The sequence below is a fragment of the Triturus cristatus genome, chromosome 5_2, assembly GCF_964204655.1.
Source record: "Triturus cristatus chromosome 5_2, aTriCri1.1, whole genome shotgun sequence".
In the NCBI taxonomy this organism is placed as follows: Eukaryota; Metazoa; Chordata; class Amphibia; order Caudata; family Salamandridae; genus Triturus; species Triturus cristatus.
In genome coordinates, this window is record NC_140588.1 from 1,070,456,065 (window position 1) to 1,070,480,595 (window position 24,531).

The window sequence follows — 24,531 nt, forward strand, 5'->3', positions numbered from 1 at the left end:
TACCACTGTCGGTGATGGGGGGGTGTAATATTGTGGGCAACTAGGCCAGCTGCGTAAAGGACCACTCACACACAGGTGTGGCGTTGGTGGTTAGCCACGAAAATAACCACGCCCAGCGCCTTTTATTTGCACACTCACGTGGTCTCGACCTCCGTCGAGCCCACCTTACAAAGTACTCTCTTAGGGGGGTGACTACTAGCAACGCTTCCCCTGTCGTTGCGAGAGACGTGGGCTGCCCCACCGCCTCTCGCGATACTACATTGGCAAATTGAAAAGAACACAATAAACAACATGAACATAAACTTTCAGTCCTGACCGTTGGCTGCCGGTCGAGTTATAACATCATGAAACAGTCTTACTTGGGAGCTTGCGGCGACTGCTCACCCTGGCTGCGACCCGACATCCGATCGCAGACTAGCCACTGGTTACATAGTCCTTGTACCTCTGGGATGGCTTGGGGCAGTGCCGGAGGTGGTACCTCCCTTGACTGTTCCGTAGCTGCGAGTCTGGAGACTGGCCAACTGGGTCACAGGTGGAAGTCAAACTTTGATCCCCTTCAGACTCCTGGGCTGATGGCGGCGAAAATGGCAGGTTGGTAGAGCAGTCCGTGGGGCCTGATTGCCCACGTTCGGTCCTTCTGTTTCTCTGAGTTGCAGGTCTACTTTGGGGCGTCTCGACCTGATCGGGGTTTTCCGCGGGGTCGCATTCTTCTGCGGGTGGGACTTTTTTAAAGAACGACACATTGCGCCTAACGGTCTCGGAACCCCGCTGGGCGGTCATCATGGTGCCTTTGATGGCAATGATAGTCCATGGATGTCGTTCGAACGGTGTCAGGAACTTTCCTCCGGGGTGTCGATCTTGCACAAGGACCTGGCCGCCCACAGCGATCGGGCTTTCCATGGCACGTCTCTTCTGAGATGCCGCTTTGTTGGTTTGTTGACGCCTGAGGTCTGGCTGGTTTGGAGGATTCGCGGCTTCTTCCCATGAGGAGTGATGGGGAATGGTGTCGGTGACTGTTCGGCCAAAACAAAGGCGGCTCAGGGATATTCCCGTGGTACAGTTGGGGGGGGGGGTGAGCCGGTATTCCGGAGAAATTGATACACAGCTCGTTCTAGGTTGAGTCCTTCTGACAGCGCGATCTGGATGGTCTTGTTCAGCGTTCGCATCAGCCGCTCTACTTCGCCATTGGCCTGGGGCCACCTAGGCGTAATTTTCCGGTGCTTTATTCGGTGGGACGCTAGGTACTCTGAGATTTCCATGCTGGGAAACGGTGGCCCATTGTCAGTCCTGAGTTCTCCAAACAGTCCATGAGTGGATTTCACCTTTTCCAGTTTAGGGATTACTTCTGCCGCGGATGTGGAGGAGATGAACTCTACTTCCGGATACCTAGAAATGTCATCAACAATCACCAGCATGTCGCCCTCCTGGAAGACTGCTGAAATCCGCGCTGACTCTGTCCCATGGGCAGCTCGGGGTTGCCTCGGTGATCACCGGTGCTGGTCTGCTTGGGAGACTCGTGGCGAGGCATGCAGGGCAGTGTTGTACGAGTGATTCTATTTGGTGGTCCAGGCCGGGATACCACACTTTGCTCCGAAGCCGGTTCTTGGACTTGACGATCCCTTGATGTGCTCCGTGGGCGAGGAGCGCCGCTTGTCTGGTGAGGCTTGCAGGTAGAACCAGGCACGGGCCACGCAGGAGACATCCCTCTGCTGATACCGACAACTCTTGACGGACTTGGTGTAGTGATTTTAGCGTAGCTTGGGCTGCTACCGTTCGCATGGGCGACGGATTTTGTAGAGGCTGCCAGTCTCCGGAGCCAACTGCTAGTATTGCCATTTGGAGGCAGTCGTCGTCTTGAGTGGCTGCTATGACTTCTTGCAGTGACATCGGGAGGAGTCGGGACCGCTCAACAATCATCCGCACATAATCTTCTGTGGCGGCTGCTTCCTCAGCTTCTGGAGGGGTGACTGGCCGGGCATGCCGCGACAGGAAGTCGGCAGGGTTCCGTGTGCCGGGCGGTATTCTACCTTCAGCTGGAACTCCTGTAGCTGCAGTATCCACTTCTTAATCCGTGGCGGGGGCCGGGACGACGAGCCTTGGAACAGCGGAACCAGTGGCTTGTGGTCGGTAATGACCGTGAACGGATGGCCGTACAGATAAATGTGGAAATGGCGGCACCCCCATAGAATGGCTATGGCCTCTCTTTCAATTTGCGAGTAACGCTGTTCGGTAGGTGTTAGAGTCCTGCTTGCATAGGCAACTGGTGCCCAGTCTCCGCAACTCTGGCATTGTGCTAAGACGGCACCAAGACCGGTGGGGCTGGCGTCTACCACCAGTTGCGAGTCATGGTGCGGGTCAAAGTATACAAGGGTTGTGTCGGCAGACAAAGCGGCCTTGGTCTGCTGGAACGCTTGCTCTTGTGCTGGGCCCCAGGTCCAGTGGGCGGTGGTCTTTGTGAGTTCTCACAGTGGGCCTGTCAGATCCGATAGGTTCTTGATGAACCGGCCACAATATGTGACCATGCCCAGAAAGCTGCAGACTCCAGTCACTGATGTAGGGGCCGGCGCTTCTTGGACGTCCTTCACTTTGGCGGGATCAGGCCCGATGCCTCTGTCTGAAAAGCGATATCCGAAGAAACTTATGTCCCGGCGTAAGAACTCGCATTTTTCCCTGTGGAGTGTTAGGCCGCAGTCTCTCAGGCGTGTGAACACTGCGTTGAGGCAGAGGATGTGTTCTCCTAGAGAGGGGGCGTGGACCAAGATGTTGTCGCTCACATTGAGCACCCCTTCCAGCCCCTGCAGGACAGTTTTGATGATATTTTGGAACACTTCGGCTGCGCTGGAGATTCCGAAGTTAAGGCGTTTGTAGCGCCACAGGCCGGCGTGGGTGGAGAAAGTCGTGATCGGACGCGAGTCCGGGTGGAGCGGGATCTGATGATACCCCGACCGGAGGTTCATCTTCGAGAACCACTTTGACCCCACGAGCTTGCCTATGATGTCCTCAACCGTGGGTGTCAGGTGGCGTTCTCGTTTGATGGCGAGGTTCGGAATCCACATGTCGATGCATATGCGGACAGCGTCTGGCTGCTTCGGTTTCTTCGCGACCACGATGGGGGACACCCACGGGGTGGGACCTCTCACCCGTTCAATGATTCCAGCCGCTTCCAGCATGCGGCGTTCCGACTCCACTTTCGGGCGGAGGTGGAAGGCAATCCTCCTGTGTCTGAGAGCCACGGGGGCTACCGACTTGTCGATGTGCAGATGAACTGCTGGGCCCTTGAGGCACCCGATCCCGTCGAAGAGGGGTGCGAATTACGATATTAACGTGTCCAGATCATGTGCTTGTACCGCGAAGGCAAAGTGGATAAGGCGTAGCTCTTGGGCAGTGCGACTGCCGAGTAAAAATCCTGACCCTTCTCTGGAAACGTAGATTTTGGCCGACTGACGGATGTCGTTGTGCGAGATCTCAGCTTGGAATACTCCGCACATTCGGAGGGGGTTGTGTGTCCCAAAAGCGTACACTTGGACGTTGGTGCTGGGGAGCGCAGGCGGATTGGGCAGTAGTCTGTAGGCACAGATGGCCATGAGGTTGATCGTGGCGCCCGTGTCGATGAGTGTCGTCACTGGATGTCCCTGCACATTGACAGTGCACATGGGTGTTGGTTGCGGTGATGCCGAGAGGGCATGTAGCATGTGCACCACGTGTACAGTGGCGGCTTCATCGTCGTCTATGTCCCCGCTCGAGGAGTCTCCTGGGATAGGCTCCAGTGCACGTACTGGACGAGTTGGGCCTTGCGACCGCCGTGAAGGCTTTGAGCGACAGACTTTGGAGAAGTGATTGACTTTTCCACATGCGCTGCATGTCTTCCCTTGAGCTGGGCAAGCGCCGTCGTGTGGGAGCGGGCCTCCGCACCATCCGCAGAGGCGGACTCTGGGATTCTGTCCGGGCCCTTAGTCTGAGGGCTTTCTGGGCCTCTGCCGCCGGCCTCGTGGATTGGGCTGAATAGCGCAGACCGGTTCTTCTTTGATGGCTACCACAGCCTTGAGTTCCATATGGGCCGCCCTGGCCTTGGACAATTCTTTGGAGCGTCCTAGGGTCAGTATGTCCTTCATTGCCATGTTATGCTCTTCGAGAATGCGCTCGCGCAGTTTTGAGGACGCACACCCTTTAATGAACTGTGCCCGCACCTCATCGTCTTCATCAGGCAGGGTGAACGTGCTTGCTAACTCTTTGAGGCGAGCGTAGAATACGTCAACAGATTCTTCCGGGAGCTGCTTCGCCTGACGGAGGAGGAACCACTCATAGTCTGGGTTGGCATACGGCTCGAAATGCGCAGCGATGGCATCGCGCAACGTGGCATAGGTCTTCGGGGGCCCGGCCTCATGGACAGTCTAAGCGATTTTATGAATGTCCGCGCCACCCAGGTGAAGGAGCATGGACCGCTGTCGTCGCTCTTTTATCTCCGCAGCTTCGAAGAACGTCTCCAGCCGCTCCACCCACTCTTTCCATCGTGCAGCTTGGGACGGCGGCGGACCAGTCATGGCGAAAGGCTCCAGAGGCGGGACGGTGGTCATGGTGGCCCCGCTGCGGACGACTACCGGGGCGCAGGGAGGCTATGCAGCGCCGTCTACGGAGCGTCGACAGCAGGAGAAGAAGTTGGTGAGATGCCACGCGGTGGTGCCTCAACTGGTGGCTGACAAGCAGGAGGCGGTGGCTGGGACCTTGATATGGCGTGCGCACCACAGGCAGCTAGGACCGTCCCACAGCCGGGGGTCATGTACTTGTGGCTTTTATTAGTTCCTGTGCCAGTGAGGGGGTGTGACTCTGATGTGAGGCAGCAGAGCACCGTGGGGCACAATATTAGCAGTTGCACTTTGAGGGGTGGGCTCCCTTGAATGTTCTGGCAGTCACTCCTGTGGATAAACAGTGCTGGTTGGTGCCCAGAGATGCGTGGAAGAGGGCTCTTCCTGGGCGCCTGCAGCGCGCGACTCCCGGGGCAGGGCCACCCACTGGTTTTTGCTGGGGGAAGGCTGTAACGGGTGCGATGTCTTCAGACGGCCAGAGGGGGCAGCAGAGAGGCCGCGAGTGCATCGGCACACGCGCTCCAGCGCTTCCGCTCACAACGTGCTCCAGGCGAGCACCGACGGTCCAGCAAGGCTGCTGTGAGGCCGCAGATTCAGGCGGGGACCTAGTCGACGAAAGTGCGTGGCAGCGGCGGGCACTACGGCGGGTCGGAGGTAGGACAGCAGCTTGCTGACACCACCTAGTCGCCAGTGTAATATTGTGGGCAACTAGGCCAGCTGCGTAAAGGACCACTCAGACACACAGGCGTGGCGTTGGTGGTTAGCCACGAACATAACCACGCCCAGCGCCCTGGGCCTTATATTTGCACACTCACGTGGTCTCGACCTCCGTCGAGCCCACCTTACAAAGTACTCTTTTAGGGGGGTGACTACTAGCAACGCTTCCCCTGTCGTTGCGAGAGACGTGGGCTGCCCCACCGCCTCTCGCGATACTACAGGGGGTTGCCAGCAGAATTGCAGTGCTGAGATCTGGTGCAGCCAGGATGACCAGGGTACCGCAGTGGGTAAATAAACCACTGGTGGAGAATGCATTACCGTCAGCAGGAAATGCAGCAGCGTTACTGCTATCCCGTCATGCAGTGCGGCGGCCCAGGCTTGCACCTCACCCTGGCACTGCATTACTACTCGCTTTTTGTTGCTTCTTATTGTCAGTTGTCACGTTTATGCAGCTTGAACCATGAGCCTCTGCGGGAGATCTTTATGTAACGTTGCTAATTCCAAAGTATAACGGATTCTGTCTGTCTTAATACATTTGCCGTGTACCAAGAATACTTTCCGTTGACAACTGACTTTTTACATGATGAACCAATGTACAGCCTCCTTACCATTGGTCCATGTGTCTCTTGACAGACACATGAACCTTTGGGTGGGTCCTCGTATTACCCGGGCTCCCATTGGACCCCAAGCCATTGATCCCGCCCCTTTTTCCGTTCTGCAGAAAGAGTCTGTGTTCCGCTCATAAAACCACCAATGCAGCCTCATTCAATACAGAGTAAGAACAATCCTGCACAAGTTCTAACAGGCTGAGTGACTCTCCCATCCTAAATTATTTCTTAACTGACATGTTAGGTGTCTGACTTATTAATAGTGTAATTGACAGCAATGGGTTTGCACACCTGACCCAGAAATCCAAGTTAATGAATGATTTATGAATTGATAATGTGGCCATGATGGAATAGACAGGGTACTAACACATGTTCCGAACTGTGTAAGTACTGGGTTCCTGTGTCCACCACATGTTTGTGGTGATGTGATTTGGGATTGAGAAGCCTTGGACAACGATCCTTCCTTCGGGCTGCGGAACATGCAACTCTGGGAAGGCCCCGCATGCCAAGGTATGGGTTATTACGCGCCCTGGGAGTCGTACTCCGGAATGTCCACCCAATGAAAGATGGGACTCCTGAGCTCAACGGGCAGGTAAAGTCCAAATACCTCTACCGGTCACCTTTGTGGCCAATCTATTGAATTTACTAACCCCGGATCCATGTCGCACCCTGCGAGTCGTAACAGACAACTTATGCTTCACTATAAATACTACGGGAAGAACTTGTCCATAGTTCAGGATTGCATAATGTTGAAATATTAACATATATATGCAAAATAATGACTATTTGTATTCTGCCTCTGAACTGTTTAAGGCGGGTTTGGGAGGGTTGAAAACCAAAGTTAGAGCGCAGACAATTTACTCCATACAGCGGTGGGGGTGCTGTAGTGGGGAAGAGGTACTGTAAGTTTACTGTTGTAAATTTACTGTCCACATTTGTTTCAGACATATTAGTATGAGGTCACACGGAGGAGTAGCCCTAACCGTTGAGCGCCCCTACATATTGAAATGGCTTCATGACTGTAGGTACGATCCCCACCCATGAATCGGGACGCTTGGCACACTGTAATCTGAGTCTAGACTTGGAGCCCACAGTCATCGTCTCGCCAGCATCTGCACAGAGCTTTATGGGCCAGATGCATCAAAGGGTTTCACCCATTCTGTGTCTATAGGAAATGTGTTCATGCAGATGGCCCTACATGCTTTATTCAGCTGCCAGGCAGTCTGACAGGGAACAATCTGCGACAAAAGCTGATGCACAGCAACCGCCTTTCATTGGTACTCTGATGATCCCATCTCTTGCACCCTTAGTGGGTGCACCACACACTCACTCATAGGACCGAGGAGAACCAATTCACTTTATCCCCCAATAACTCTCATGGGCAGTAACAGCATCCAGTGGTCATCTGTGTCAAAGCTGCTGATGGGTCTAACAGTGAACAGTCCCTATCCATGGACCGCTGGGTAAAATCGGAACCTCATGGCCCAGTCTAAACCTCGACTGGGTGCCTCTTGGAAGAGCCTTTCTTTTACACATATGTGTACTCTTTGTGCTCTTCACTGTTACCAATGCAATAGGAAGGTTGTAGATTGGCCGACAGCGAGTTGGTCAACATCAAGTCCGCCTTTCCTCAGCAGTGGATGCACAAGATACAATGGTTCAGTTCAATTGCTTCCGTCACTGAGCCCTCCTCCCAGTGTCCCATGAGGGACCCGCAAGTGCAATATGGGTAATCTAATCACTAAGGGCCTCAGGACTGTGGTCTCGCATGCCACATGAGAACAAGTTGAGTATTCGTTGTGTTGCTGTTTGTTCCCCGTGTCCATGGGTCTTGCCTTTGGCTCCTGTTTCAGCTCTCCTGTCATTTGGGTGGCGTGTCAGGTGGAATGAGAGACGATACTGAATGAAGACACCGAATCTTGGTGTGATGTGTGGTACTTATTTCTATACCATCTGAACTAACCTATCAAACTTCTACATAAGCAGGTCAGTGGTTGATTTGTAACGGAGTTAATGTGCCTTTTCTCCTTTTCTGCATCTTTAGGCGACTGCTCCATTTCTGCATATTGGTGCCGTGGTGGGAGTCACTCTGCTGGCCTGGATTGTTGCCGACCGCTTCTTCCGCAGTGAGAGCAAAGGTAAAACCATGGCCTCACCTAAAAGGCTCTTTGTGCTCCGACTCCAGAGTCTTGCAGCTTTACAAAGGCAACTGGAAGGAGTGATGCCACCTAGATTGGCTTGCTGCTTGTGTTATGGAGCTCTCTCGTGTGACAGTCTGTGGCAGCCTTGATTACCTATGTCCTGATCCCACCCACAATGCTGCCTGAACGTGCGGAGGTCAGAAGAGACCCTCTACTCCATGGTTGACTGTTCCATGTGTGTAGGTGCATGGAGGGGGTTACTGGCAGCCTTGCTTACTTATGTCCTGATCCCCCCCACTGCTGCCTGAACATGCGTAGGTCAGAAGAGACCCTCTTCTCCATGGTTGACTGGTCTATGTTTGTAAGTGGTCACTCGAAAGGGACCAGCAGGGGCTGCTGAGCTCTTTTTTGCTGGGCATTGACCTGGTTTCTAAATTATAAAGAGAATATTTGGAAAGGGTGGATTTACCAAAGTGCATCATTTTGGCAAAGAGTGAATCTGAGGAATCTTGGGGTGATGGCCGGAGTCCAGCTGGTGAAAAAGTAGTGTCTCTGTGTGCTACAATAGTTTGGAAAAGGGGCAACTAGTTGAAGTTTGATCTTCTGTTGTTGCTTTTGAGATTGATTTTCTGTTAATGGCAGGGAGCGTACGGAAGTTGGCATACCACATTTGAGGGACTTCCAAAAAGAAGATTGGCCAAGTCCGATGTAGGCAGGGAGAGATACTCACAGAGAGTCAAATATTACGTAGTATAGTTGGAAAAGCCAGTGAGAGTGGGGTCGGTGAGGCCGCCCTATATAGGATAGCCCAAACAACGCCAGTTTCTCACACGTGGTTGTGCTGCAGACGGTGTGTGGGACAGCAGAGCTGGCAAACGCAGCAATCCTCCAAACTATAAATCAAGAGGAGGAACTAAGTGTTGGGCGATAGGATATCTGCCATTTTGTTTGTGATGTCCCTTTTCTGCTCAAGGAGGCCCTTAATCTCCATCTATGCACTAAGAATCTGCTTGGCCCACTCCAGTGCAGCTGTGGTGCTCCATACTCCGAGAAGACTGCTCCCACATGCCTCTAGCAATAGGAGCTCTGGGAACCACAACCATTGGTCAGTTATGTTTCATTCTTCTCAAGCTTATGGCTGGATACTATAACTACTTAAGACGTTCGCTTCTCTTGTACTTCACCTTTCTCCTTCCTATCCAGAAAATTCCTTCTCAGTCACAAGGTGGTCGGAGCAGTGGTTGTCCACACTCCCACTTCCACAGTACATGGTCTTAAGCTCACCACTTTTTCAATTTGCACCTCGTCCGTGGGAATATGAGCTACTCCTTAGACATTTCTTACCACTTCTATGATGACAACACCAAAGTCATGTCTTTTCTTCCTCTCTTTTACCGCTCAGTTCCACACTGAAATATCCAGCTGTGTCACCACTATCATGCTCTCCAACTCCTCTTCCTTGGCTCATATAGTCTTTCATCCCAATGCCCTTGTTCCTTTTTGCCAGAAATTGAAGAGTAATATCTGAGGAAAAATGCACCTACATTTTTTCATAACCAACACAGCCTCTGCAACCAGATAGTGTGTTCAACATCTAAGACATTCACTCCCTCCTCCCACTCCACACTTGAATGTCCCCCATAAACACACTTGTCATGAGCCAATTGACTCCTGTGATAGTCAACTCTTCCCTTGAGAAAGTTGTGAACTTGGCTGCCTGTTGACATCGGATCACTTGTTCCGCTGCCCGCAGTGGTGCTCAGTTCAAGCTCCCGGTCTTGGCTTTAGACTCCGTCTACGGTTCACCTTTCTCCCACCCATATAGGGCTGCTTTTACACGTGCACCTGCAAATTCTCACATGGTACCTCAGATAATGGGAACAGGCTGCATCAACAAGGTCAGTTGACCTCTGTGTTGTGTCCTACTTTGATGTTGATATGTTGGTCTGTGTGGATGTGTCTTTAAGGTGAGACTGTGCGTGCATGGAATGTCACTAAGTAAGTGACATTCGGATTCGAGGTAGTAGCGGTTAGCCAGTGGTGGATGTGGAGGTGTATCCTGGCGCTCACCTGTTTCGTGTATCTTGTTTCAATAAAGTATTGAACCATTACAAGGAGTTGTGCCATCACTACACTCTGCGATATTTCTTTAGGGTAAGGGACTGATACCAACCTTCACCCCCCCTTTACTCCTTCTCACTGTCACTCATCCCTCCTTTCCACACACTGCATCAGAACACCCTTCCACTTGATCCCAGATCTACACCTTCCTTCTTGCATCAAAACAGCTCTCAAAATCCAGTTGCACAAATGTGAATCTTGACCCCCCCCCAGACTTGCTGAACCGTATATCTTCCTCTCCTCAAAGAAACCTCCACTCAGTGGCTTAAAATATAAGATGTAATAAACATGCATTATTAGCATGAGCACTGTTTTGTCATATTGTCGTGTTTGTTACTGTGGTCAACCTCATGCCCGTGCGAAACCACTCAGCCAATCACATTATTGCTCGTAAATAAAGTCAGTGTTCAAATTTGGACTGGGGAAATCCTTCACTGACTAAAGATTAATTTACACTAACTTATGGCACAGAGGAAATTGCAACAGGGGCTTATCCAAGTTGTGTGAAATACAGAAAGGTGAAACTAGCATGGACGCACACCACCTCCCTTTGTTATTCTCATCAACTCTAAAGTCAGCTGAAAGATTAAGGCTGCAAATATATCCACAGATGGGTCCCAAGGAATGCTGTTCTCAAGTTTTAAATTCTTTGGACTGTTTGAGAAGTTATACTGATGCCAAGTTTATGGGGTGAGGTAGAGGTTCATCAACTGAAATTTGTACTAAGGGGTGAAATATCCTGGGATTTAAATAAACCGAGGATGATCAGGCATAGTAGCATGGTGCATTCACTCGCCGTGGTTGAGATGTTGCCATGTGTGGCGAAGTGGACTAAATTCCAAGTATCCCTTGAGGCAGAACTCTAATCGTGAGAATGGCAATCCCAAATTTTAGGTCTGTTTCCACTGGCCTCTACTGATAGGTGGATAATAGGTTCATGCAATTGATGATGAAAGGCATTAAAATGTATGTTTGCTTGAAGAAAAACATTTGGGTGGTGACAGCCAGGTTCAACTCAGGCGATTGGGTGGAAGCCTGGAAATGACCACATTAATTTCAAAGGTTTCTTACCTGAGTGACTAAGGTGAGATTTAGATGCAAGTCCTTTTAATGGCCTTAGAGAGTGCTTCTTGAAGACCTCAGGCAGGATGGGAAAGTATTCTCTACTTCTCTGTAATGCTTCAAATTAGGAATAATGCGGAGGTACTGGAAAGGGCAGCACTTTATTACCGCCGCTTCCCCCATCTCTGCTTTGAGTGCTCAACACCAGCCGTCTCCCTTGGAGCCCTCCTCAGGGAAGACTCAAGGCTCCAGAACACAACTGGAATGGGAAGTGAAGATGCGAGGTAGAAACACCACACATCTTCCTCTTTACAACACTTCTGAACCCAAACATTTCAATGTAAAGTGATATGCATCCAGAACTTATGAAATTAATTGTTCTACATCTATACATCTACTTAAAAATTGACAATGTCTGTCTGATGATGTCACTAAATTACTTACATCACAAAGTCTTTCAAGCAGGGAGATGCCTTGTAAAGTTTCAAAATGACTTACCCTGCTTAGGGCCTGGTTTAGAGTTCAGCGGACGGGTTACTCCGTCACAAACATGACCGATATCCCATTTGCCACATTACAAGTGCATTATAACGTATGGTGTTTCCTTGCAGTCATTATACCTCTTGAAGTCTCTTGACACCGGTGTTTCACTCTCCTCTTCAGGATAGTGTTCCATGTTACCTTCCTTGGGTTGAGTGGACGACTCCAGTGAGACAAGTGTTTGGCTCACTGTGGCGTGCATCTGTGCTGGATCCGAAGAGTTGGACCTCAAGCACTACAGCCTGCACCCCCTCCATGTTAACCCCATGTCCATTTCTGAGCCATGCAGCACCAAGGACTGATTTGGGGTCTTTGGTAGCCTGCATGTGAGATGTTGTTGCCACTGTCTTGTCTGTTAGAGTACCAAGTGGAGGCACTTCCTTCTGTTTGGTTATACTGGGGTGCGTGGTATGTGGAGACCCTTGGACTTGACACAGCGATGCATGGGACCTCTGGCCAGCTTGCCATCGGAACCCTAGGGTATGGCACTCTGGGATCCCGCCTAGTGGTAGCTGGGTCTCGTGCCCCCACTTGTTCCACACAAGGTGACTTCGAGGCGCTAGGGACTAATTAGGGCATATCTTCTAGAAGTGCCTAATGTATCACAGGCCCTCAGTCCGAAAGAGCGTTGCAAGAATGAAAATCTTATCGAAAAGAAGATGAGAGGCTAGATTGAGATTGGCGAAGGGAGAGCATAAATTGTTATGAGAAAGTGATTATCGGGCATGAGAATAGGTGATTAACCGGCATGGGAATAGGTGATTATCGGGCATGAGAATAGGAGATTATTGGGCATGGGAATAGGTGATTATGGGGCAGGAGAATAGGTGATTATCGGGCATGAGAATAAGTGACTATTGGGCATGGGAATAGGTGATTATCGGGCATGGGAATAGGGGATTATCGGGCATGGGAATAGGTGATTATCGGGCATGGGAATAGGAGATTATCGGGCATGGGAATAGGTGATTATCGGGCATGGGTGTAGGAAGGTTTAATCTGACTAGATGGTTGCCCCCACTTTTTGCCTGGTGTTTTGCTGGTTTATGACTTAGTTGGACTGGGATCCTGCTTTCTCTGTAAAATGGTTTGCATGTACATTAGGTACATATCTAATTGGATTCTGGAGTGCCGTATAAACCCCTAGTATATGGTATACTATGTACCTAGGGCATAGGTACCTCAGAGGACTACCAGGGGCTGCATCATATATTATGCAACCCCTGGGAAGCACTCCAAAATGGCACCACAGGTCTGCTACTGCACCCTGGGTAAGGGTGTGCTTGCTTGCCACAGTGGTATAGGCTACCTATATCCACACCTATATACAGACACATATAAACCTATAAGCCACTCCTATGGCAGGTCTTGACAATCCTGAAGGCAGAGTGCTTGGTTTTATATGAGAGGGTGCCCAGGCATGAGCTGAGCCCCTCTGCAGCTTTCGGAAATACTTCCTTATGGCTGATCTGTTCTGTGATACAGCTATACCATATACTCTTATGTGCATTATAACCGCGCGGTAAATGCTAACTTTGGAATGGCTGCGTCAAAACATGTCGTGTTTGGTGTCAAATGCTTTGGAATACTACCCCCCCCCTCCCTAATACCCCCCCCCCAGCCAGTTCTGGCGGCAGGGGTAGCATTCCACCCTTCTAGAGGGAGAAACATGTTCACACTGGTCTTCCCGGTTAAAACTTTCCAAAGCCCTGGCATCACAAAATGGATGCCACTGCCACAGACACGGGTCTGGACTCCTGTTGTTACTGAGGGAAACTCTGGCAGGGGAGGCCTGGACAATAGGTTTCCTGTCACAGGGAGGTGTAACCACCTCCCCCGACAGGCAGATGTGTATTGGGGCAGGGTGGGTGTATTCAGAGAATGCTTTGGAGACACTGCATGGGGCACACAAGGTGTCCCTGTGCATAGCCCAGTTCAAACCGGTTAAAGGGGCACTCACCCCAGGTCCACCCATAGGTGTGGCCTTAGAGTTAGTCCATCCCCTAAACTTACTATAAGTATAGGAACCCAGTCCCTAGGGCTTTAGATTACCCTGGACGAAACTCTGCAACATAGATCCTGGACCTTCGACGTTCTACTTTAACTAGAAGACTGAAGAAATCTCCCTTGGGGTCAAGGAGTGACTCCCCTGCTTGGCAGGCACCAAAGAAGCAACTGACCGGTCTGCAATTCTGAAGCTCCTGCCGGACGCCAAAAGTCTCTGCATGCCCAGAGGTGGATTTCCAGGCTTCCCCGAGGCTACCCTGAGTCCACAGCAAAGCTGAGGCCCGTGGCTATCGTGGGTGACGTGGAACCTTGACCACTGGACACCATGATCTTTTGCAGCAACACTATCTTCCTGGTCTTCCTCGAAGTTGTGCTTTGGGCTCCTAGTAGCCATAGCCTTGAGTACCTCCTGCACCAAAGATTGTTGGCTCCCACTCCACGAGTGACCCATGGGCCAGCTTCAAGTGCGACCGCTCAAGGCTCCTTCGCGATCACTAGCCCATTGGCTCGCAGGCCCCCATGAAGGCAACTCCTCTGCTGCTTGGGCTTTCCTGGTTACTCCAGACGTGCCCTGATTTACCCTCACTGGGTGAGTCCCTCAGACCTTGCTGGTCTGCACCGCAGTCCTTTCTCTGAATTCCAGTGACTTGCCACTGCCAAGGCTTGTTGGGTCCATTCTGGTCGCCGACACTGCAGCACTCGACGGACTTTGTGGGACAGCTCGAATCCGGCTCGTGGACTTCGTAGACGCCTCCTGGACATCGTGGCTGAAGAGTCAAGACACCCATCAACTCACCTGAAGAACCCGGCATCTGTGGGCATTGGTCCATCCTGCCCTCGGTCACTGGCTAGTGACCCAGACTCTGTCCCCTCTGCTTTCAGGTTCCCTACATCCTAGATCCAGGCTTGGATCTCTTCGGACACTTCTCCTCTTCACGGCAGCAGCAGTTCTTTGCAGGCTTCCATTGAAATAGACGACGCGACCCGACACCAAAAGACACCTATGCACCCGGCTTCCATGGGTGAGGTAACTCGAGTACTCTGGTGCTCCCGTGGGTGCTAGCCCTAGAACTTCTGTCCAAAAGGGTTTGGTCTAGACTCGATTAGAAGTGTCCCTAATCTTTAAATTTCCAACCGCGACATTGCCCATAGAAGATAATAGGAACCCGCGGTTGTGTTTACACACTGCATACAGTCCCCGTGGGTCCCCTGTGTCACTACCTTGGGTGGTTCCTTGGGGTCCCAGTGATTCTAGTGGCAATAGGCCTAGTGCCTTTTCCAGTCGTGGTTCTTGTACAACTTTTTTGGTATATGGTTTGGTACGCCCCTAGGGCCCAAATGTGTATTTGTGCTTTTACTAATGATTGCTATCTTGTAACTTAAGTACTTCGAACTCCAGTCTCATAAAGAGATTAGAGGGGTGTGTGTCAACCTAAATACATATATTTTAAATATATACCTGGTGTGGTTGTCCTTTCATTTGATCATTCAAGAGATTATAGACTGGTAAAACAAGCTGCTTTACATTCCTTCAAGACTTAGCCTGAAGGCTGCTCTCCATAGCTACCACTAGGATAGCTTTCATATAAAGTTGTATTTAACCATTCACCATAAGGGGTTGTTTGGATTGATGCAAGGTGCCCACTAGAACTAGTAGACAGCATATATCAGACCACCTTCTCACAATGGGAATAGGTGATTATCGGGCATGAGAATAGGTGATTATCGGGCATGAGAATAGGTGATTATTGGGCCTGAGAATAGGTGATATCGGGCATGAGAATAGGTGATTATCGGGCATGAGAATAGGTGATTATTGGGCATGAGAGTAGGTGATTATCGGGCATGAGAATAGGTGATTATCGGGCATGAGAATAGGTGATTATCGGGCATGAGAATAGGTGATTATCGGGCCTGAGAATAGGTGATTATCGGGCAAGAGAATAGGTGATTATCGGGCAAGAGAATAGGTGATTATCAGGCATGGGAATAGGCGATTATCGGGCATGAGAATAGGTGATTATCAGGAATGGGAATGGGTGATTATCGGACATGAGAATAGGTGATTATTGGGCATGAGAAGAGGTGATTATCGGGCATGAGAAGAGGTGATTATCGAGCATGGGAATAGGTGATTATTGGGCATGGGAATAGGTGATTATTGGGCATAAGGAGGAGATTATCGGGCATGGGAATAGGTGATTATCGGGCATGAGAAGAGGAGTTTATCGGGCATGAAAATAGGAGATTATTGGAGAGGGAGGAGGAACAAGGATGGGGGATATTGATGCGGTAGAGTAATATATTAATGCACAGTGAAAGGTGTTAGTGACCAAAAGAGATGTCCTACTACCAATCAAGCGCCTGGATACCTTCTCGGGTGATTGGCTGTGCTATATAAATTCACTTGATTGATTACCAGAGGGGATAACGTGTGCTCCGGAAGGAGGTCCAGCGAAGAGCTGGGGTAGATGAGCTGTGCAGAGGAGGACCAGACTGAACATCTGAAGGATGAAAGTTTGAAAGCCCTGTAGGATGGAGACGCAGAGGGTGCAGAATGTTGCATACGAGGCTCAAACTAGTCTGTGCATTAAAGCAACGCTGGCAGGCTGTGGCACACAGCGCAGGCTGCTCTAGGGGTGGAATTGTGCCAACTCTCAGTACATTTATTGGCCCCACACCTGGGCTTTAAGTGGCCAGGGTCCTGCTGGTGCTCAGCACCGGCAGTTTTTAAAAGCAGGTGCCGAGACAGGTTCCTATCGGGCTCTTAATTTTTACCCTCGGTGAAAAAAAGCAACCCTTAACTCTGCAATAGTACAACCCGTCACTGCCTTTATTGTAACTTTAAAGAGTTATTTTTCAGATTTATATAGCAGAAACTTTGAGCGCTTTACGTGAGCACCATTTGCAATACACAAGGACATATTAATGTTTTGAATCACTGGATGTTGAGCCAACGTCAGACTCGAACCTGTTTTCTCAGCTCGAAGGTCGACTTCTCTAGCCTTACGCCACAACCTCGCCCACAAGAGTGTGTAGCATTTTCAATATTATATGCAACGAAGTGATAGTTGTTGCTTATTTATCTTGTGCAGTTTACAACCATTGATAAAGCCAATAGTCCTGGCTCGTTGTTGGTGTAATGTTACTTGTTGTGTTATATATCTGGATGAATGGACCGAAACCGCGACATCCCAGTGGAGAGGCACACTATGCTAAGCACAGATATTTAGCTTAAGTGTTTTAAACCACACCCTTCATTACAGCGGCCATGCCCCTATGAGAGGCCCTCCAGTTTTTTCATTCCACTTAAAGCCCTGCCCACACCCTAGCTTCAAATCCTGGTGAGAAGCAGGGCGCACACACAGCAGCCGCCATCTTGGAAGTGGTGAACACCGTCTAAGTCTCCGGGCAACAGGCTGGAAGGAATCAAACTGATGCAAGACATAAGAGCTGGGCCTAGGAGGACCAGTCCCGGGAGGCTGAGGAGAGATGCAGTAGAGGAAGAAAGGTGGGATGCGGGGGTGGTGCTGCCAAGTCGAGGATGAGCAGAGGTGAGGGAAGAATATACCAGATTGAAATCGCAGAGCATGCTGGAACAAGCTGAAGTGGGCAGCACAGGAGGGGTGGTAGGAAATCTCAGGTGCCTGGGAGGGAGCAGGGGAGGAGGGGGCGTCTTGAAGCATGAAGTCTAGGTGGGTAGGCGATGAGTAATAATTGTGCCAGCCCCCTTCTGTGTCTTCTGATGTTAGAGGTCTGTTTCTCCTGTCCCTTTCTGTGTCCTCTGATGTCAGTGTTGTCCCTTTCTGTGTCGTCTGTTGTGTTTCTCATTTGTCCCTTTCTCTGTCCTCTGACGTCTGTGTTTTTCTCCTCAGCCCCTTTCTGTGTCCCTTCACACCAGTGTTGTCTGTTTCTCATTTGTCTGTTTCTGTGTCCTCTGACGTCCGTGTTGTTTTTCTCCTCCGCTTCTTTTTGTGCCATTTCACACCAGTGTTGTCTGTTTTTCTTCAGGCCTCAAGGCACTGATGCTGCTCGTCTACATCTGTGTGGTGATCGCCTTGTACCTGGTTCCGCTGCTCTTCCGGTCCCCTTGCATCATGGAGCCCAACCAGCTGCCGAAGAAACCACGCCTGATGGGTCACCGGGGGGCACCAATGGTGAGTAAATCCAGTCCCCGCATATTGCCAATGGCAACCAAGCGGCCAGGAGTGGAAGGGCCAGTTTGGGAAACCCTAGAGAAAAACCCTTGGATGAGACTTCGGTCTCTGATAAGACTTGTTCCACTCAGTTCTTTTGACGTAAGAATGCGCATTCAGCCTGGACGTTGAGTGTCTGCTTCTCTTGCCTTCTCTGATGGAGACCTCCCTGTCTGTAGTGATTGGTTGTCCTCTGATGGAGACCTCCCAGTGTGTAGTGATTGGTTGTCCTCTGATGGAGACCTCCCCGTCTGTAGTGTTTGGTTGTCCTCTGATGGCGACCTCTCATTCTGTAATGATTGGTTGTCCTGTGTAGCCTCAATAGGATGTTTACATCCCCCAGCCGAGGGGCACTCCTCGCCATGAGGAACATCTGTCAGAAAAGCATCCCCTTCGTTCAAGAATCGCTTCTTCCCTGATATAGCAGACCTGCTAGTGTCTTCTTACTTGGTTACGGGAGTTCAGTCTTATCTCGCTTGGCTTGTGTTTGTATCATTCTACGGGGCTTGTGATCTTAGATTGTGGGATATTTATGGTTCTTGAGTTCATTTGGTACTTTTCAATGTGGCCTTGTTAGCACATCAATCCAGATGCTGTTGGTCCAGAAAACTCCTCAAAATAGCCGCATGGTGGAAGAGAGACCCACAGGGCGACCCATGTGTGATGGAGTCTGAGGGGAAGACTATGTGAAGGCAACCACATTTCCTTCCCTGCACCACTCCTTTCTTCTTATCCTTATCTTACTCAAATCGAAGTCTTTTGCCTCTTCTCCTTCCTCCTTAAGTTTCAGCTTTCCATTCGACCAACAACCTGTACGTCGCCCCATCTATCCACGTGTCTTTTCCCCCTAATCATTCCTATCTTCATTTCCTGCCACTGTCCCTTGTCGCACTCACTGGTCCAGTATCAGTAACTAGAGGCACCATTAGGTTCAGTCAGTGTGTTCACGTAGATATGGAAATGGCCATGCTCAGTTGGCCCACCGCCATAAACGTTTCAGCCTCACAGATCCTTCATCGACTTGAGTCCTGCTTCAGGCCTGTCTGGAGTGAAGATAGAGCAATGCATGGAACACATTGCTCGCTACACCACTGATGTTTCCTCTGCACATGTGTGCGGCATGAAGCGACTGACCCTCCTAACGTGGGCCAGCAGTGTCACTCACCATCCCTTTTTTTGTCTAGGTGGCACCAGAGAACACGATGATGTCCCTTCAGAAGACCGTTGAGTGTGGAGCGTCTGTGTTCGAAAGTGATGTCATGGTGAGGTAAGCAGTGAAATGGGGACTCTGACCGTGACTCCAGACTATTGAACATCCGGCAGGGCGGCACTCGTCGCACACAACGCGTCCCCTTCACATTTGGGTGAAGAGGATTGAAATGTGCTCTTTCTCGACCCTTTATAAACTGTCAGTCCTTACATATTAGGCAGGCCTTTTTTTAACTCAAATTCTGTTTATTATTTATTCAACAATCTGTTCATACAGGACATGTTCATGATATATTGTCAACTTCAGTGCAGGCAAGCAATAACCAGTCCCAGAGACATGAAAAGGTTTTTCATTGACATTTGCGTTGAGGTAGTGTTACAGTAGGCTTATGAAGACATTACGAGCTGCAGTAGAGTGGTGTCTAATCCATGCATAATATTTCGAGCACAGCTTCATATACAGTTGTACACTCAATTAGGTACAGAGTACTTTACAATATACAGTTGTTGAGCGTTAGCTGGTTGAGGTAGTATACATAGATTCGGTATTCGCCATTCAATACAAAAGAGGGAGATAGGAGTATATGGGTAGCATAGGTGACTAGTAGGTATTACGGAATGATCCACGAGGGAATCGGGGAATCAGAGTGCTTTACAATACACAGGTTATTACATCTTAGGTGGTTGAGGTAGTATACATACACTCAATATTCGTCATTCAGTACAAAAGAGGTGGACAGTAGTGTAAGGGTAGCTTAGGAGACTGGTAGTCATCATAGAGTTAGTCTTAGGATGTGAATTTGTTCATTAGAAGCAGTTTTACTTTTTTGAAGGAGGTAAGGGAAGAGGTTCCGCGAACCACTGGAGGTAGGGAGTTCCACATCTTCGGAGCGAACCCTGAGAATGTTCTGCAACCAGTTCTCTTTTTGTGGAAGGATTGTGGTTTCAGTAGTAGTGAGCTCGCATTTCGCAATTGCCTGCATCCTCCAGAACGCTCTAGCTTTTGTGCTAAGTAGCTGGGGGTATTGCTATGCAGGGCTTTGTGGGTCATGCAGGCCATCTTTAGGTGTATTCTTGCCTCGTAGGGCAGCCAGTTCAGAGCTTTCAAGGTCGGAGAAATGTGGTTATTTCTTTTAGTTCCTGAGACCAGTCTGGCTGCAGGGTTAAGTGAAGCCCTCAATGGGGCAAACTTGAATTTGGGGAGACCGCATAGAGAGGTGCTTCCAGAGTCCAATCTTATTAGCACTAGGGCTTGTACCCCCATTTTTAAGTCGTTCGGTGGGAGAAAGGCTTTAAGTTTCCTTAGTATGCTCATCTGATGATTGGCTCCCTTGGTGGCAATATTGATTTGCACCTGCATGTTCAAGTGTTTGTCTATGGTGACTTCCAAGGATTTCGCGGAGTCAATGATGTGGGGAGCACAATCAAAGGAAGCTAGATGCTTCAACCACAGGTCTATTTTGGGTGTGTGATTGGGTGGGGAGATAAGGAGGAATTCCGTTTTTTTGGTGTTAAGCATGAGGTGGTTGTCAGTGAGCCAACTTTGAGTATTCTGTGGAATAGTGTTGAGGGAGATGAAGTCTTCTGGTTGGGAGATTTTCATATACAGTTGTCGACCGCATATAGGTGATATAGAATGTTGGCAGAGTTCAGTGCATTTGCAATGGGTTCCATGAGTAGATTGAAAAGAATGGGAGAGAGTGCTGAACCCTGTGGGACCCCTATGGTGACCATGGAGGGTTGAGAGTGTGAATGCTTCGTCTTAATTCTTTGTGTTCTTTTATGGAAGGAGGTGAACCATTATAGCACTGGGCCAGTTAGGCCCATCCTTCGTTCTAGTAAGGACAGTAGGTTGTTACGCTTAACCGTATCGAAAGCGGAGGATAAGTCAAGAAGTACCAATAGGCATGATTCGTTGTGATTCGTTGTGGTCTAGCATTTTTAGTATGTCGTCCATTATGTGGGTGAGATGCCGGAAGGCGGATTGGTGTTTGTCTAGGAGGTTGTAATTCACAATGTGGTTGCATAGTTGCATTTGAACACATTTTTCCAGCAATTTCGCCAAAGTGGGAATGTTGGATATAGGGCGGTAGTTGTTGAGATCAGTGGGGAGTCTGATTTCTTTAGTATAGGTGTGACCTGCCGTATTGTAAGACAGTCCGGTATGGACCCTTGTCTCAGAGAGGCGTTTACGATCTTTGACCATAGGGGAAGAATAGAGGTGTTTATCATTTTTAATAAAGGAGGCGGTAAGGGGTCCGAGAAGTGATTTGAGGGTTTTAGATTTCGGGTTCACGGGTCTTTTAACTATAATGAGGACCCAGTCCAGACGCTCCCCTTCATTCAGTCATAAACTCACTCTTTCTGTGTTTCTTTAATAACGTTTGAGGTTGAACTTTGAGGCTGCACTTTTATGCTGAGGGTTGAGTTTGTTTGGTTATTGTGAAGCCTTTTAGACCTCCCCATACCGGAGTTCTGTGGGGTAACTTCACACAGCAGCCCAAAACCTATTTAGGATCAGTCAAGACAACCATTCGGGCACAGATCATGACAGAGCAAAGCCAACCGTCCTGAAAGGTCTGTGAAACGAATGTGTTTTCAGCAAAACATTGATTTATCTTGTCTTTGACTATAGGGTGTGCCAAATTGTTTTCCTTCCGCACCTACTCTGAAATCAGTTTTTACAGATTACATACAATTTACAAATTGAAAACTCAAAAATAGACACATTTACTCTATTTTGTGGATGAAGAAAGTCTGGAAATATGTAATCAGTGTAAATATCGGGGGCGTATTTGTGCTACAAAATAAAGAAGAATTCACCGTGGAGCCTTTTCTTGGGTTGGGTCAGTTCATGGGCACTGGTTAGTGGCTTGCCCCATGAATATCAAAGACAGAGTATCGAAACCAAAATACCGAAAGGTAAGTATAGATTTTCTATACCTAACTCCACATATATGTACCTTGACAATATCTATATTCTCAATGTACGTAGATGTAGAGTTCGGAATCTTGAATCTATACTTCACCTATTTCCACTCCCCTTTCTATATTTTGTCCTAGATATATTGTCCACAGTATTCTCATATTGTGATATTTTTCTGTTCAATATTTACTTGTACAGTCCTGGGTACTGGCTTTTGTGTGGGGACTTGTTTATCACTGGGAGCTCAGGGTCTCCGATATTATAATGCTGTTGCCCCCCAGTTGGATAATCAATTTACTCCTTCTCCAGGTGCAGTGTGAGGAGTTGCGGCTTCCTGTAGGATGTGGTAGGGGTTAGAAACTCTGTATAGAATGACACTGTGAGTATCACTCAGTAATATCAGTGTACAGCCAGTACTAAGAATTGGACTTGTATTGACATGCTGGGAAAATGAACAGTAAAAATGTGAGATCTAGATTGTAAACCAGAAGCTATTTGCACCTTCTGAACTAAGATACGACTCAAATCATTTTTTGTGTTTACACGCTAGGCACTAGGTTTTATATATTCTATGGGAGTGCGGTTGGGCGAACTCTAAGGACTTTGGGCCGCTTTGGGTTAACTGTAATGTTTATAATCAAAGACTCAGTTGAGTCAAAGGGCAAGAGATGCCAGACAAAAGGAAAATAAGTAGGCACCCTTGAGATGATAAGCTGCCTCTTTTTGGGGTATGTTCACTGATGGCTACAGCCTCTCCAGTTTCCACTATTCTTGATTGAAGAAAGTTGAGGAGGTCTTTGTGGTGCTGCTGAGTGGTCCTTCAGACATTTCAAAACACAAGGTTGGTTATTTTCTACAACTATTGATGATTTCCTTACATAGATTGGCCACCTCACTGATGCTTCCGGCGTCGTACATCAGTTATGCCCTCTTGATACAGTTCAGACCTCAAGTCTGGTCCATCGAGTGCTTTACAAACACAGATCTTTCTCTCTGGAACCAAGTTCCAGAAGACTAATCCTGCACGTGCACCATGATCCTTAAATCTGTCTCCGATCAGATTCCCTTTGGATCACAAGAGTTCCCAAATTAGGCACCATGGTCATTCCAGAAGGTGGTCCTCTGGAGTTTGACCTCTTCCATTCAAAACTATAGCACATCAACCCACCAAACGAAGGCCCGAAACCAATCCTGTTCTTGGGCCCTCATGCCTATTAGAGTGGCTGCTAGTTGGGTATGGTGCTGTAGCACCAGGATGCCAGATCTGACGTCATTGCGATTTAGAAACTATATGTAATTTAACCGTGCTATATTGTATTCTTTCCTGTGGGTTCTCCAACATTTTATTAGGCTTGAGGTTGAATCATTGCAGTCATTGTTTCACATTTTGCCAGTCTTTTTTAGATTCCCATACTTTAAGTTGCACCATCTATTAGTTGATTTCTACCCCCCTTTAGTTTGGTCTTTTTTGTGTGGGATTTATGGAGTTGAGCTTCCTAGTGATGGTAATCTGTAGTGCTTTAAAAGTACTTCTGGATATATATCTTCCAGTTACAAGGACATTTCTTTTTCTGCCCCTCTACTCACCATAGCAGTCTCTAAATTTGAGTCTGTGATTAAAAGTGCCAGTCTGCCCTTTTCCCTGTGTTTGTAGGTGATTCCATGTCTTGCTCATTGCAGCTCATCCAGGAAAGTAGGTACGTTAGCTCTGAGGGTGGAAGTGGGAGATGCGTGTCTGGCCACCAGCCAATATGGCTGCTTAGTTGTGTAACTCTCTCACAACACCAGCCATGGGATTGCTGACACATGCAATCTGGCATATCACCTGCACATTGGCACTGTGGTAACTGGCGAGGGGTTTTCATCTTGTCTGGTGGCAGATCTCAGACTCCCTCTATGCCATGGGGTGGTATAACGCCTAGCAGCAGCTAGAGGATCTCTCCTCCAGTCATGTAGTGCGAGCCTGACTTTGTAGCCTGCATGAGTCGAGCAGACGAAAGTCGGGGGTATTTGGCGATTGGTTCACTGGCGCGCTCTATCTTTGACTGAAGCAAAGGGGGGGTCACAAATGTAGCCTTATTGATGGCAATGGCTGAGGCACCTTGAGCAGATGACTCGTCTGTGCCCCGGCGGCCGTTGCCAGTGCTGCATTCTTTCGCTATGCTGGGCACCCAGCGGCATCTGCATATCACCCCTTCTCTAGCATCTTACAGCTGAATCAGCAGTAGATGGCCATGTCGGCAGGCTCAGGTTTAATCGGAAGAAAAACCATAAGCTACCAAGAGATTTAAATGCTCCATTTTACTCTCCCATGCACGTTGCAGAGACAGTCCCCATGGGCTGTGATTTGATGATGCGGTTATTGGAGATAAGGAGCAGCCTGAATGCAATATATGCTAAGATAGACCTATTCTCATTCAG

At 49.1% G+C, this 24,531-nt stretch overlaps 1 protein-coding gene across 5 annotated transcripts in view; it reads left to right on the plus strand.

Annotated features, from left to right (window-relative positions):
- The window catches only part of GDPD2 (glycerophosphodiester phosphodiesterase domain containing 2), a 423,676-nt gene that overhangs the window by 358,980 nt on the left and 40,165 nt on the right, over nucleotides 1-24,531 (plus strand). For all 5 annotated transcript variants that reach the window (XM_085608385.1, XM_085608381.1, XM_085608386.1 and 2 more), the window contains exons 7-9: nucleotides 7,953-8,046; nucleotides 17,791-17,936; nucleotides 19,160-19,242. In XM_085608385.1, coding sequence (XP_085464511.1) covers nucleotides 7,953-8,046; nucleotides 17,791-17,936; nucleotides 19,160-19,242 — 323 coding nt within the window. The remainder of the gene's footprint in view (nucleotides 1-7,952; nucleotides 8,047-17,790; nucleotides 17,937-19,159; nucleotides 19,243-24,531) is intronic.